The sequence below is a fragment of the Anabrus simplex genome, chromosome 4 (assembly GCF_040414725.1).
Source record: "Anabrus simplex isolate iqAnaSimp1 chromosome 4, ASM4041472v1, whole genome shotgun sequence".
Taxonomy (NCBI): Eukaryota; Metazoa; Arthropoda; class Insecta; order Orthoptera; family Tettigoniidae; genus Anabrus; species Anabrus simplex.
The window spans coordinates 229,530,943-229,546,825 of record NC_090268.1 but is presented as its reverse complement, the minus strand read 5'-3'; the positions used below and the strand labels follow the sequence as shown (position 1 = coordinate 229,546,825).

Here is a 15,883-nt window from a genome sequence, read left to right as displayed (position 1 = left end):
GAGCTACGTCGTTCGTCCCGCCGATGATCACTACTGCATCACGACTTACGAGATTTCTTGCCGCCTGCTCCGTGTTTTCTAATACCTTCTTCATTGGGGCCCCAGGATAGATGACAGCTGATGCTGCAATATCTTTATTGTTCATTTTCTCCACAATTCCCCTCGCCTGGCTATCACCAAATATAAAAATGTTCGACACTTTTGCCGGTGCACTGTGTGGGATTTTAGACCTAACTTTGCCGCTTCTCGTAACGGATTTTGCGCTATACGTTTGACTGCTTCCCGTACGGATACCTTGCGTATTGCTTACTTCCCTCAGGGTTGAAAATCTATTTTTGGTGTCAGTTACAAAATTGTCCTTATTTAAGTGTACACTTTTCCTCCTAGAATCTGAAGCAACTTGACACCACGAGCTAGAATTCACAGAGCCACCTGTGTTCTGAGTGTTTACTGGTACCGGTACTTTCGATTCCAGTAAACGTACCTTCTTCTTTTAAATCTCATTCTCCACTTTTAATGCTTGTAAATCCTGTTGCAATAAAGAGAGAATTACAAGTACATTATCATTACCTCCATCTTTTCCAACTTGAGCAGCCAGTTGTTTTTTTACTTTCATTGATAGAGCAAGGTTCAAAATTATTTTGGTCAATCTCTGATTACTCATTCTGAGAATATGTCCATAAAATTTCAAATGTCTTTTCCTAAATGTGTCTGAGATTTTCTCTGAGTGTTGGTACAGGTCATGAGATTTCCTTCTCCAAATTCCTGCTGTACAGACTGGTCCAAAAATGTCCTTAAGATTTTTCTTTCATTTTCTACATCTTTAATCAATGATTGTCCCCAGTGATTAGTGTTTCAGGTGCATGTAGTGCTTCAGGCTTGATTACAGTGTTATGTCTTAATTTTGCATATCGGGATATAGATTTCTTTATTATATATGCTCCAGGTGAGTTTGTATGCTCTTTGTAGTTTAGAGACCCTTTCTTTGTTTGCTTCACGATTGAGTCCTGAAGTTTGGATGACTTCTTTTAGGTATTTGAATTTAGACACTTGGAGTTTTCTGATATGAGATCTGGAGTCCTCTCTGGATGCAATTTATGGAGGTTTTCATTGGATGCAATCGCTTCCTGTCTGTTATTGGACAATACTGCTAAGTCATCAGCGAAGGCCAAACACTGTAAATTAATTTTGTTTTCACGTAATCTGCCTTTGATGTCTCTCTCCCAAGTCCTAATAACTTTTTCCAAAACAAGATTAAACAATAAAGGGGACAACCCATCTCCTTGTCAGACTCCTGTTTCACTATCAAATGGTTCAGACAATTCTCCTAAGAATTTAACCATTGAAGTGGTGCCTGTTAATGTTTGCATGATTAGGTCTCTTGTTTTCCTGTCTACCTTGAATTCTTCCAGTACACGGAAAAGTGTCTATCTATCTGTAGAGTCATATGCCTTTTTGAAGTCCACAAAAGTAATCACCTTGTGCATGCTTTTATGAATTTGTAGGATGGTCTTGAGGTTAAGAATCTTTCTGCGCACGACCTGCCTTTCCTGAACTCTGCCAGATATTCTCCAATCAAATGATCTGTTTGCATTTCAAGTCTCTTGAGTATGAGTTTTGAAAGAATTTTGTAGATGACTGCTAGTAGGGAAACACCTCAGCAGTTATTTATTGTCTGTTTTATCCCCTTTCTTATGTAATGGGTGCATTATTGCATACTTCCAGTCTTCAGGAATTGTTTCACTGATCCAGATATGTGTAAGAATTTTGTAAGATTTTCTGACCAAGATTTCTACCACCTAGTTTGTACATTTTGACAGTTATATGGAATTTTGTTGCTTTTTAACTCGTGTATTATTTGTTCAACTTCTTTTATTGTTGGAGGCTCTGAATCTTGTATTATTTGTTCAATTTCTTCTATTGTTGGAGGCTCTGAATCTGGTTCTGATGTTCTGGATGCAATTTATGGAGTTTTTCAATGGATGCAATTGCTTCCTGTCTGTTATTGGACACCACTACTAAGTCATCAGCGAAGGCCAAACACTGCAAATTAATTTTGTTTTCACATAATCTGCCTTTAACTTCTTTCTCCCAAGTCCTAATCACTAAGAATTTAACCTTGTTTTCCTGTCTACTTTGAATTCTTCCAGTACACGGAAAAGTGTCGGTCTGTCTATAGAGTCATATGCCTTTTTGAAGGAGATTTGCAGTTTATAGAAGGTCTTTGAAATGATCTGCCAAAAGTTTACAGTTTTCTTCAGTCTTTATTTCTAAAGTCCCATCCGGCCATTTAAAACATAAAGTGGGTGCCAGGTAACTCATCAGTTCTTCTTTAAAGGTTCTGCAAAAGTTCCTAGAGTTGTTTTTCTTGAACTCTTGTTCGATTTCTACTAGTCTGATCTGACCTTACTGACGTTTTTGGAATCTTATAATCTTTAATGTGTCCTTCTGGATTTTAATGGAGGCATGCTACTTCTCTGTGGTTTTCTGCGAATTCCAGTCTTGCCATGGTTTCATGTGGAGTTCTAACACCTTATCACAGGTATCATTGCACCTCTTATGTTTTAAGTTTCCTCGGTGGCATGTTAGGGCACTTGGCTGCTTTTACCAGTTTGTCTTTAAGTTCTAACCAACTAGTAGCATTTTGCTCGGAGATATTGGCCAGGAAAGAGCTTGAGTTTTGTTTCATAATCTCTGGGTCAATTCGTGGGTTTCACCGTCATCCGCATGTGGGTCTGTTAGGTTGAAACTTCACTTTGATTAAAGATAGATGGTGATCAGAGTCATGATACCCTTCTTGACTTTTACATTCATGATCTCCTTTTGTTTTCTCTTTGTAATAGCCACAGGGTTTATCTGAAATTCTCCTAAATGGATGTTCGGGAACCTCCAGGTTGTTTTCTTCTGCAGGAATGCTAGAAAATGAGTTGACATTAGTTTCAGATGAAAAGTCTCACACCAGGCAAGTTGGCCATGCAGTTAGGGGCGCGCAACTGTGAGCTTGCATCCGGGAGATAGTGGGTTCGAACCCCACTGTGGGCAGCCCTGAAGATGGTTTTCCATGGTTTCCCATTTTCACACCAGGCAAATGCTGGGACTGTATCCCTTAATTAAGGCCATGGTTGCTCCTTTCTCATTCCTAGGCCTTTCCTATCCCATCATCGCCATAAGACCTATCTGTGTCGGTGCGCGTAAAGCAAATAGCAAAAAATGTCTCGCAGAAGTTGATTAATCTTAATTTTTTATTGGTTCTTTTATGGTCAGGGTAAAGTCCTATGGTGGCTTTGTACTTCTTTTCTTTGCCTATTTGTGCATTGAAATCTCCCATCAAAATTTTGACATGATTAGGAATTTGGGCTACTGTTTCTTCTAGAAGTTCGGAGAATTCTTCCACGTTTTCTAGGTCTTTTTGGTTGTAATTATTTGTAGATGCATGAGCATTAATTAGTGAATAGGCTTTGTTTCCTGATTTGATTGCCAGCACTGACAATTTTTCAGAGGGAGATGTCAAACTCATACCTGATCTTTCTTACTGCAAACCGGTGCCAAATTGCAGTGGTGTGTTAAGGACTGGAATTGCTGGTTTACCTTTGTATATTCTGTAGTTGCCTGACTCGAAGTGATTTTCGTCTGTATATCTGGTTTCTTGAAGAGCTAAAATTTGGATATTTAGTTTGTCCAACATGTCCGTTAATTGCTTCAGTTTGCTAGTTTTGAGAGGTGTATTGATTTTGAAGGGGCCAAGAAAATACTTGCACTTGGGACAAAGAAATTTGGGAAGCTCCGATACATTCCTGTATGATGTTCTCAGTCCTCCGGAATCCAATGACCAAGAAAACCTAGTGCAATCACTAGGGCCTGAGGTAGTTTCTATGTCAGCTGACATTTCCATCATGCTAAAAGGTTGAAGGTAATGAGAAGACCGCCAGTTGTCAGTCTTGATGTTGCAACTAAGGTAATGAGCCTTAGAGGTTGCCTCAAGATGGTTTCTAACTGTTCTGCTTTTCAACTGCCTCTAATATTTGTTTGATCCGCGAGAGCTATTTTATTTCGCTGAAGTCCGCCGGCACATCGCTCAGGACCCCCCTTATCCACCACCTGGGACACGTCGCATGGGAGTATCACCTCTCCCCCTGCTACGACAGCTTAGTAGGTTCGTGGGATTATTATTACTACTACTACTACTACTACTACTACTACTACTACTACTACTACTACTACTACTACTACTACTACTACTTTCACCAAGCTCAATAGCTGCAGTCACTTGAATGTGGCCAGTATCCAGTAATCGAGCCCCACTGTCGGCAGCCCTGAAGATGGTTTTCCGTAGTTTGGCCATATTCACACCAGACAAATGCCGGGGATCTATGTTAATTAAGGCAACGGCCGCTTCCTTCCACTTCCTAGGCCTTTCCTATCCCATCGTCGCCATAGGACATATCTGTGTCAGTGCAACGTAAAGCAAATAGCTAGACTACTACTTTCTTTAACGGTGAGTTAACTTTTAATATTGTACTAACCGCTCTTCAGTAACCCCTCAAGCATGACACTGCAATACCCCCGGGCTGCGCCCACAGCGTGCTTTATTTCTAGCTACTCCCAATGCTGAGTGTGGTATCATATGAATTTTGCTATAATTTCCAAACTAATAGATGTAAAATTATCAAAAATCTTGTAATAACAATAACACAATACATAATATTATAAAACATTATAAACATATGATGAACTCATTATCCCTGGACAGTTGCATGTCAATACTGGGATTTTGTGTTATATATCATTCCCCCCACCCCCAATGCATTCACTTTTCTTGGAGTTTTTTTCACTAAATACATCGTCCTGTCACTATCTTCACTGGAAGTTATAGTGAACTTAACCTCTAGGTCACTGTCACACCCTGAATTATTTTCCCTGCCACTATAGAATTATTTCTGTGTCACTAATAAGTCTGCCTAAACCTGCCGTGTTTACAAACAAACATGAAACATGTGCAGAGTTCTAAAATATAAATGATTGTGAAGATATGCGGCATCTCTTGGCATAAATATTAGCTGTTAATGTAGCTGAAAGCTGCCTCTTTCTGCTGTCTTTCGACAAAGCAAATAACTTTGCATGAACTAAATTTCATGGTTAAAAGACCATAAAGGAGACCGGCATAGAGACTCCTTCTTCTGCACCCAATAAATAATCTACATCACACCTATTTTATGAGCACACTCTGCATTCTTCTTGTTTACTGGTGCATCTCTAGAACTTTCTTCTCTGAGAAAATTTTTGGAGAGGAGGTTCCCTCCTGGTTTTACCAGCTTCTTAAATATGCAGAATATTTTGATGTAATTTAAAATTGATCACATAATCAGATGTTTTTAAGAACTATTCTTCAAACATCAAGACTATATCTTTTTATTGTGAGAGATTCTACAGTTGTATAAAATAGCCACATAAAATGTAACGTATCCGCAACATGAGAACATCTGCTATATAAAAACGCATAGCTATGTCTCTTTAAGGGCATAAGTTTTTAATAAATTTTTTCATTGTATATCTTTTATGTATTTATTGGAATTTGTTCTTATTCAGTAAGTAGCAGAGGATGTCCCGGAAGAAAGGAAGAAACATCTCTCACATGATTTTAATTGTATTTTAATAAGTAATTCATTCCAGTAACACTGTCCATTCCCATTTCATAGCATCTATCATTCATAAATCACCTTGGGAGTGGCGACCCCATCGTACTAATAGCCTGTATCTGATTCATTCATTACATCCCTGACCTGGTCAGTGACTGGAAAACAGGTTGTAGGTTTTCATTTTCATTTAATAAGTAAATACATTGTTTTTTAGTATTGATAAAGTGGATTTTTAAAATTTAATTAAAGTAAATAACTATTATGAAATCTGTGTAGTGGTCATTTCAAGTCCCACAGTGTACCATTGCTCTGTACATACTGTAACTGTAATAGACAAGGGGGCGCACCATTGCGCCACTCACACTTGTTATTGTATTCAAGTACCTTAATTATGTATTGATGGTTGTGAGATGGCCATTGCAGCTGCAGTTTTTTGGAAATGCTAACTGGACACGGAAATGAATGTTGAATGAGTTGTAAGATCATTAAATTGTTTCTCTAGCTGACCATGTAACTTCACTCATTGAAAAACCAACCCAACAACTAGACTCTCTTAGCAAGATGTTGACCAAGTGGCAAATTTTTCTCTTCCAAAAATACCAGCTGTACGTCCATTAAGTTGCACCTGGAATTCAAGGAAATGTGAGCTCTGAATCGCCTTCTACCAATGTTAGCAGAGAATGTCTATGAAAATGTGCAATCCATGCTCATGGAAAGTGAAGAAAGTATGAGCTGGAGAAATTCTCTCTTTTGGAGTTGAGATAAAGACAGCCACCTTCCAGTCGTGTTGGGGTTGTTAGTGTGTGGGGTGGCTTCCTTGAGGAGAGAGTAATCATTTAGGGAAGCTAAATTAATTGGACACCAGTGTATGAAGACATAGAGATTGTTGTTAGACATAAGGATTGTTTATAAATACAGCATTTCTGAAACGAGTATAATTTGTATATTTGCAAAAGAAAAAAAATAAGTGCCGACATGGATTCTGGATTACTCCATTTTATTTTATGTAGATATGTACTATAATTATAAAATCAGTGAAACCGAAGTTAGTGAAGTAGTGCTGTGCAAAATTAAAGTATTTTATTTGTTTGTCTTATTTTGTAGATATGCTTAAGATGTGAAAAAAATTTAGTCTAAAAATGTACACTCATACATAAAAATTTGCAAGTCTTGTAAGAATGTGATTGCATTTGGGTTTAAACATTGACATTGTAACATATCAGATACTTGACAAAATACAGTGCAGAAATCAAGTGAACAAGTGTCTGCAGTGAAGGTGTAGTACATTGTTGGATTGCTGCACAAAAAATATGGGGGATTTGAGTTCTGTAGTGTCAGATACTGGAACATGTAGCTTTGATAGGGTCAAAGTTAGCTGAATTTATAAGACAAATAAGACAATTCTTGGCATTGTTTAGCTCTTGTTTGGCCTGGTAGCTTCAGTGTTTGTGATGTGGCATTTCATGCTTTAGTGTCCAGATTTGAATAAGAGTGTGGCATTTGATAGGGGACTGCTAAGGGACTACAAGCTTTGAGAGAAAGAAGCTAGAGCAGTTGAGAGAGAGAGAGAGAATTATTTTCTGTTTGATGCTAAACCTTGTTCATTCTACTTTCTTTGCAGGGTATCAATGTCCACACAGAAGATTTACTGAGAGACCCAAGTCAGGTTAAGCTTGTAAGAGATGCTGGACTTGTAATATTTTGTTGGGGTGAGGACAACAACAACAGCAGCACCATCAAACACTTGAAGAAGTTGGGTCTTCATGCCATTATTTATGACTCGTAAGTTGAATTCTGGAATTGATGGTATAATATTCAAGAATTAATAATAAAGTTGCAAATATAAATGTAGAAAGATGTAATATTGCTCTGCATTATTGCATCCAAGTTCTCTTCTCTACCTCTCTGTTGTGTAGTTTTAGCCTGGAGCCATTGTTTTTAGTAGTCTTTTTTTGAGATAAACTTCTTGAACCATATTCTTAAAGCCAGTAAAGTACAGTATACATTATCATGAATGTGTGCAAAGATCCTCGTATTCTTATAAGTGATATTTTTCTTTGAACTTCAGGGAGCTTAGTAGTAGTAGTAGTAGTAGTAGCTTACTTGCCTTCTATATGCCAGGAAGGAGTGGAGGGAGAGAGAGAGAGAGAGGAGGTTATTGTAAACTCAAAAGGAGCAGTCCGGTCTAAAAATAAAATTCTCTTTGATTGCCTAGAAGATGAAACTAAAACAGATGATTTTGTCCAAGCTTAATACACCTATATTTACTGGAAGTGTCGGGTGGTGGTGGTAAATACAACTAGGCAACCATCCTCTATGGATGAGTGCCTGGCCAGATAAATCTGCTATGGTAATGTTGTAGACCATACTAGCCAGCATCTCTGTGCGAAGTATTGGGCAGTGTTAAATAACCTGACTCACTATAAGGACCATTGGCTACGGGCAGAGGAGTTCTTGTAGAAGGGAAATGGGCCCATACAAGAAATTGCTTCTGAAACCCCATATCAGCAATAGCATCTGTACTCCAAAGGAGCGTCTACGAAAGGTGTCTGTTCTCTATGTTAGGAACAGCCTACAAGTTTCAGCTGGCAGTAGATCTAAAGTGCCTTTGGCAGGGACGAACTCATTGTAATATAAGCCTATATGGTAAGTGTAGTAAATCCTCAAACTACGGCATGCGATTCTTATGATGGGAGAACTGTGAGAAATGGGCAACCAGCAACCAAATACATCAAGATAGGGACTATCACTGTAGTTACACTAAATGGAAAATGGAAGAAATAATAGATTTTATGATTGACAAAGATATTGCATTGCTAAGAATCGACGAGACCAAATGGAAAGAAAGGTGAAAAGAAACTGAAGAACGGGTACACCTTATTCTATAGTGGAGGAAGAGAAGCCAAAAATGGTGTAGACCTCGTAATTAGAAAATACCTAAAGGAATACCTAGTGTTGGTGGAAAGTATAAATGACAGTGTGATTAAAGTCAGATTCATGCTTGAAACTTATGTCACAGATATAATTCAAGGGTATGCTTCACAAACAGGAAATGCAGATACAGATGATTTTGTCCAAGGTTGATACACCTACAGTATACAGTATTTACTGGAAAAGCATGTGGTGGTGGTGGTGGTGGTGGTGGTGGTGGTGGTGGTGGTGGTGGTGGTGGTGGTGGTTTTAAGAGGAAGTACAACTAGGCAACTATCCTCTATGGAAGAAAATCTGGCCAGGTAAATCTGCTATGCTAATGGTGTAGACCAGGACCTCTCGGGGTGCATGCGCCTGGTGCATGCACTGTGCACGGTGCAAAAGTTGACTTCGCTTGGTTGCCCAGAGTGCAGACCCCCACTCCTCGATTCGGAGCAATAGCGCTGTCTCTCTCTTGCCCCATGCCTGGCTCGCTCGCTCCCCCTGTCTCCCTGTTCCTCACTTGCTCCGTAGCGCTCCAAATCCAAGCCGAGCTTAGCCAAGTAGCCCTGAGACGAAGCGTTGGTCCAAGCCGAGTGGAACCGATGCACAGTGCACGGAGCTCTTGCGCCTCGATTTGCACGCGTGAGATTTTGGGCGTTTGAGAGGCCCTGGTGTAGACCATACCAGCCAGCATCTCCATGCCATTATTGGGCAGCATTAAATAACCTTACTCATTATAAGGACCATTGGCTACGGGAAAGCCATATTCAAGACAAACAGTTTGTAGGAGAAATGACTGCCCAAGTAGGTCAAGAAAAAAGAGACGAAGAGATTATAGGACCGTTTGTTGGGATGTAGGAGGAGAAACAAAGTAGGAGGCATTCTGACAGACTTCTGTAGAAGAAATGAATTGATTATCTGTAATCCATGGTTTTGAAAGATGAACAGTCGGAAGGTAACAAGAGTGAAGACAGGAAAAGAGACAATACAAAATGAGAAAATAAGGAGTTTGGGAGTTTGTAAACTTCAAGAAGAGTGACATAGCAAAGCTGAAATGGTTTGGGCACATGGTGAGAAAGCAAAGGGGAGAGAATTCTAAAGAGATCATTCATTGATACAGTGACTGCGAAGAGACCTGCAGGATGGCCTAGAACAGCGGTGGCCAGAAATGTTGCATGTGCTATGAGCTGGCCTCATGCTTGCACATTAAGGTTACCACCCCTCCGGAAATGCGCCTCCCAGCGTGACAGACACGACTAGCCATTTGGGAGGCGAATACTGCTCTCCCTCCTCACCAATTAACAACAGTACGATACTCGAGCCATCTTGCCATAGCAGTAATTCTTTCAGAGTCCAAAAATTTCACACTGCACATTATTTTTATTATATTATTATTCTTCGAATAACCCTCTTGAAGGTACGATAAATCAACTTTGGTTACTTTTCTTTGCATTTAACTTTCTTCATTTTCTGAGAATGTTGTTCCTTTTCCTCTTGAATCCATTTTCTTCCGGTAGGTAATTTCTTTCTCTCCTGAAATCCTGCCTTTCGTGTTACTTCTCTGAAACGTGTTCTGTTTTCAATCGTATCTATTTTAATTCCAGCGTTTTTTGTATCCTTTTCAATTTCAATGAACCATGTTGGCTTGGATTTGAAACTGTTTAATAAGTTGGTTTTACTTAGTCTAGCATCCGGGAGATAGTAGGTTCGAATCCCACTATCGGCAGCCCTGAAAATGGTTTTCCGTGGTTTCCCATTTTCACACCAGGCAAATGCTGGGGCTGTACCTTAATTAAGGCCACGGCCGCTTCCTTCCAACTCCTAGGCCTTTCCTGTCCCATCGTCGCCATAAGACCTATCTGTGTCGGTGCGACGTAAAGCCCCTAGCAAAAAAAAAATTACTTAGTCTATCGTTATTCATTCTTTAAACTAATCCCCTGTCACTTCAGCCCTGAAGGGCCTTGGCCTACCAAGCGACCGCTGCTCAGCCCGGAGGCCTGCAGATTACGAGGTGTCGTGTGGTCAGCATGATGAATCCTCTCGGCTATTATTCTTGGCTTTCTAGACCGGAGCCGCTACCTCACCGTCAGATAGCTCCTCAATTCTAATCACGTAGGCTGAGTGGATCTCGAACCAGCCTTCAAATTCAGGTAAAAATCCTTGACCTGGCCAGGAATCGAACCCGGGGCCTCCGGGTAAGAGGAAGGGATGCTACTCCTACACCACGGGACTGGCATTCATTCTATAAATGTATCCAAAAAAACTGGAGTCGTCTTTTCCTCATTACAGTTGTCAGTTTTTCAACTTTTTAATATAGCTCTCTGTTTGATCGTAGTCTAAATTCGGCATTGTTATTTCATATAGGTAGTCCCAGTATTTTTCTCAAAATTCTTCTTTCAACTTTTTCTAATTTTTCAAGATCCCCAGTTCTTGTAAGTTTAAGAGTTTCTGCTGCATATAAAATTTCTGGCCAGGCCACTGTTTGATAATGTTTTAAATTCAAGTTCCAGGATGGAGATTTCTTATTGTATACTAGCTGATGTACCCGTCCTTCGCTACGGAGTTCTACCTTGTATACAGAATTCTAGGTTAGGTAGTGTACACATTGTGAGCAAGACTGTATTAAATTGCATAGTTCTTAACATTACCCTAGAAACGCGACGGGGAATTCACCAAACATCTTTTCTCATATGAAAACTGGGTTAGGGCATTTTCATTGTGAAGGTAGGCCCGCTTGCCTACCATCAGTTACAATCAGATCGGGAAGTTTTCATTATAATGTCAGATACTTACACTCCACCTGCCTTTTTACATCCTCAGAAAGACTGTGTTAGTGGTTTTCCCAACTGAAATGAACATAGGTTATTACAATGACGTTAGTAGGAATGGTGCGATTAAAAGCAATGCTTTGATATGAAATAGTTTATCAAATGAAAAACTACACATTTTCTCACTTTTAACTAATGCTGCCAGTCTGACAGTCCAAAGTTCCAGAGCTGGAATGACCAAGCCACAGACAGCCTTGATCCGTGAACACTTTTCGTCTTTTTTCGGTGGGGGAAGTCGAATAGTGGAAAGTCCCAGGGCAAAAACTGTCTTTTTACTAATCTGTTTCCTATGAGTACCCGATGAGTCGGAAAATCTCAATTTAATATACTGGCGGCAGAAAAATCTATCTGACTTGGAGGCAAATTTTTCCTCCAAGCCTGAGCAGGCCTCCTTCTTCACTGCTAATTTGGAATAAAATGAATGTAGAATTTAATAAAAGTGAAGAGGAAGAAGCTTTTCTTAAGAAATGGCTCTTTTCCGGGTTGAATATTTAGTTATTTAGTGAATTGTGGCACTATAATTTAGAATAGGCCTAAATTGTAATTGTAGACCAGGTCCTACTACTACTACTACTACTACTACTACTACTACTACTACTACTAAGTGAGCTTCTGGCTTAAGTGGGCACACTGCTCATTCAAAACAGCACGTCATAGTAGGGATCGTATAGCTGGAATACTATGATGAACCAGTATGTTAGGTACCAGCAGTATCAGAAAATGTATGAACCACAGGAATGGCATCCTAAAGAAGAAAGTTTTGTAACTCCCCGGCCATTTCCTGCCATTATTCAGTCAGACTGTTATACTTGGTACACAGCAGTAGTTCCATCTATCAGAGTTGAGTGGAATACAGACAAAGAACATCACAACAAACAATGGTCAATGTAATGTTATTGTTGCTGAATATTATGTGCTTTTGATATTGTAGACCTTCATATTTAGTTTTCTTCCAACTCTGAAATACCACTCTTATCATAAGAAGATGTACAATATTAGAAGGATCCACCTTTCAATACTTCGTTGTAAGTTGAACTAAAAAGAAGTCACAACTTGTTTATTGGGACCGGTTTCGACACATTACTGTAATGTATAATGATTTTATTTGGATTTCTTCCTAGTCGATCACAGGGGCGGTGCGTGGTATTGTTGCAGGGTTGCACAACTCCCAATAATTTTGCACTTCATTTGTCGTCTTTTCTTCTAATGTTTTAGTTTAATAAACCTAACATGTATTACTGTAATGTGTCGAAACCGGTCCCAATAAACAAGTTGTGACTTCTTTTTAGTTCAACTTACAACGAAGTATTGAAAGGTGGATCCTTCTAATATTGTACATCTTCTTATTTCTCTATTCAATACAGAACGATCATGAAGTTTTTAACTTTAAACTCTTATCATAGTCGACACGGTAAGACTGAAGAACTTTTGTTGATGCTTCCTTGTGATGATGCAGTAATTTTCGATAGGACCAATAACATAGGTAATTAAAAATTAAATTTTAGGCAACTTCCCCTAAACTACAATTTCATCCAGGGTGAATAAAATTGTTTCTAGCCTAGACTATAGTTTCTTATTCCCCGACTCTGTAGGCCTATACCGATTTTCATGAAATTCTGTTAACCCATTTTCTCATGGCTCGGCGTTGATATGGACTTAGCAACAATAATACAAATCCATGAATATCTGTGTTATCATAGCTGGTACGGTAAACATGTATAAGACATAAATGATCGGAAATTTAATTCTATGTAACTTTAGTTATGCATTATTTATCGATAGGACCCCTAATAATATAAATATTTGAGAATTAAATTTTAGGCCTTCCCCTAAACTACCATTTCACTCGGCGGTAATAAAATGATTTATAGCCTAGATTGTAGTGGTTAATACCCCGACTTTACATACCGATTTTCATTAAATTCTCTTCAGTCGTTTTCTCATGATCCATGTACATACATACAGACAGACAGACAGACAGACAGAAATTACGGAAAAGTAAAAAGTGCATTTCCTTGTTACAGTGGACATGACCGATACAGAAATGCCATTCTTTTCAAATTCTGAGCAATGTACAGACAAAACTCTTATTTTATATATATATATATATATTGTCATATGAAACATCCTTTCCAATTTATTTACTATTATATCTATAGCTACCTTTTCTTTTGTATTGTTTGTTATCCATTCTCCCAGGTATTTAAAACAATCTGTCCGAGATATTGTGTTATTGTTAATTGTGATATTTTGAGGGGCATTAATGATGTTTTTGTCATGAAATTTGTTTTGTCAAACGATATTTGCAGTCCTATTTTGGCTGCTTGTTTCTGTAATTCTCGTATTTGTTCTTGAGCATTATCTAATGAGTCTGTAAGTAATGCCATGTCCTCTGCGAAAGCTAAACAATGTATAATGATTTTATTTGGATTTCTTCCTAGTCGATCACAGGGGCGGTGCGTGGTATTGTTACAGGGTTGCACAACTCCCAATAATTTTGCACTTCATTTGTTGTCTTTTCTTCTAATGTTTTAGTTTAATAAACCTAACATGTATTCAAAAACATGTTACAATCAACCATCTTCGGTCGTTCGCTATAATAATGCTTCGTAAGGGACCAACAAATGCTGCTGGCATCTAATCAAGCTCAGGGAGTTTGCTTTTCTACGGCAACTCCCTAGCGGACAGCGCGGCGCAAGGTACCTCAGCAGGGACGAACCTATGCCTGCATAGCATCAGGTAGAATGCTCCCCAGTATCAGTCTCATGGAGTTGCTGGAGACCAGCAAGTCCCCTACCGAGAAACAGCTCCAAATGTTCCCGTTAGATTGCGCCACTCCGCGAAGATTACTTCATTCCTACTTTCTCTCCTCTCGCAAAGGTAATTCATTTCCAGTCCGGCTCCATGGCTAAATGGTTAGCATGCTGGCCTTTGGTCACAGGGGTCCCGGGTTCGATTCCTGGCAGGGTCAGGAATTTTAACCACCCTTGGTTAACTTCGCGGGCACGGGGGCTGGGTGTATGTGTTGTCTTCATCACCATTTCATCCTCATCACGACGCACAGGTCACCTACGGGAGTCAAATCCAAAGACCTGCACCTGCCGAGCCAAACATGTCTTCGGACACTCCCGGCACTAAAAGCCATACGCCACTTTATTTCAATTCATTTTCATTTTTTAGTGCAGATAGGTCTTACGGCGACGATGGCATAGGAAAGGGCTAGGAGACCTTAGCTTTAATGAAGGCACAGTCACATAATTTTCCTGGTGTAAAAATGGGAAACCGCGGAAAACCCGAATGCAAGCTCACAGCTACGCAACCCTAACCGCACGGCCAACTTGCTGGGTAATTTCTTTTCCACGCCATACCAGACCACCCACAATATTACCAATATCTTGCTTCAATGAAAAACAGGATGGTAAATTTTCAATTCAAGTGAGGCAAAAGTAACTGTGCCAGGCTGAGGTGCTGGCCTTCTGACCCCAACGTGCCAGGTTCGATCCTGGCTCAGTCCGGTGGTATTTGAAGGTGCTCAAATAAGTCAGCCTTTTGTCAGTAGATTTACTGGCATGTAAAAGAACTGGGAACCTCGGAGTCTCCATAAACCGTAAAAAGTCGTTAGTGGGACGTAAAGCCAATAACATTATTATGAAGAGTAACTGTAGTTAGAGTGTATAATTAGCCTCTTATTTCTTGGGTTGCAATTGCCAGATATATTACAGGGTTATAGTTCATTACTTAACGGTAATATAGTTTCTTATTATTTCTGTAAGCTATAAAAATGTGACACTGAAAATGTTGGTGCAACATCCAGCTTCAGATACCACCAGCCGCCACTGGTCGAACACGTTAAGTATCATTAGCTTTCCTCCATTCTTAAACTACCTTCTCTAATGCACAGTTGAAGAGTAGAGGTGACAAACCATCTCCCTGTCGTACACCTGATATTAATTCAAATGGTTTTGAGAGTTCTCCCTAAAAATTTACTTCGGATGTTGTGTTTGTTAATGTTGCTTTAATTATTTCAGTTGTTTTATTATCAAGTCCAAATTCCTTTAAAATATCAAATAAAGTATTTCTGTCAATTGAATCCTAGGTCTTTCTAAAGTCTACAAAAGTGATTACAAATTTAGAGTTTCTGATCTTCCTCATAGCTATTATGTTCTTTAGATTTAAAATTTGTTCTGAACAAGACCTCCCCTTTCTAAATCCTGCTTGATACTCTCCTAATTGTGGGTCTAGTATTTCTTCAGCCCTTCTTAAGAGTGCCTTGGACAATATGTAATTAACAAAAGGGAAATTCCCCTTTAGTTGTTAGTGTAGCGGATGTATTAAATTTGATGTCCATCCTGCGGGTAAAGTGCCTGTTGTCCAGATTTCTTCGATGATTTCTGTTAAATTTTGTATCATATTGTCACTAGAGTATTTCCACAATTCAACAACAATATTATCTTCCCCAGTTGCTTTATTATGATTTCCTCTTTTGTTGGTGGTTTTGAGTCTGGT

General features: G+C 39.3%; 1 protein-coding gene across 2 annotated transcripts in view; it reads left to right on the top strand.

Annotated features, from left to right (window-relative positions):
* The window catches only part of LOC136871803 (glycerophosphocholine phosphodiesterase GPCPD1), a 432,261-nt gene that overhangs the window by 390,252 nt on the left and 26,126 nt on the right, over positions 1-15,883 (top strand). For both annotated transcript variants that reach the window (XM_067145405.2, XM_067145404.2), the window contains exon 13: positions 7,258-7,418. In XM_067145405.2, the coding sequence (XP_067001506.2) occupies positions 7,258-7,418 (161 nt within the window). The remainder of the gene's footprint in view (positions 1-7,257; positions 7,419-15,883) is intronic.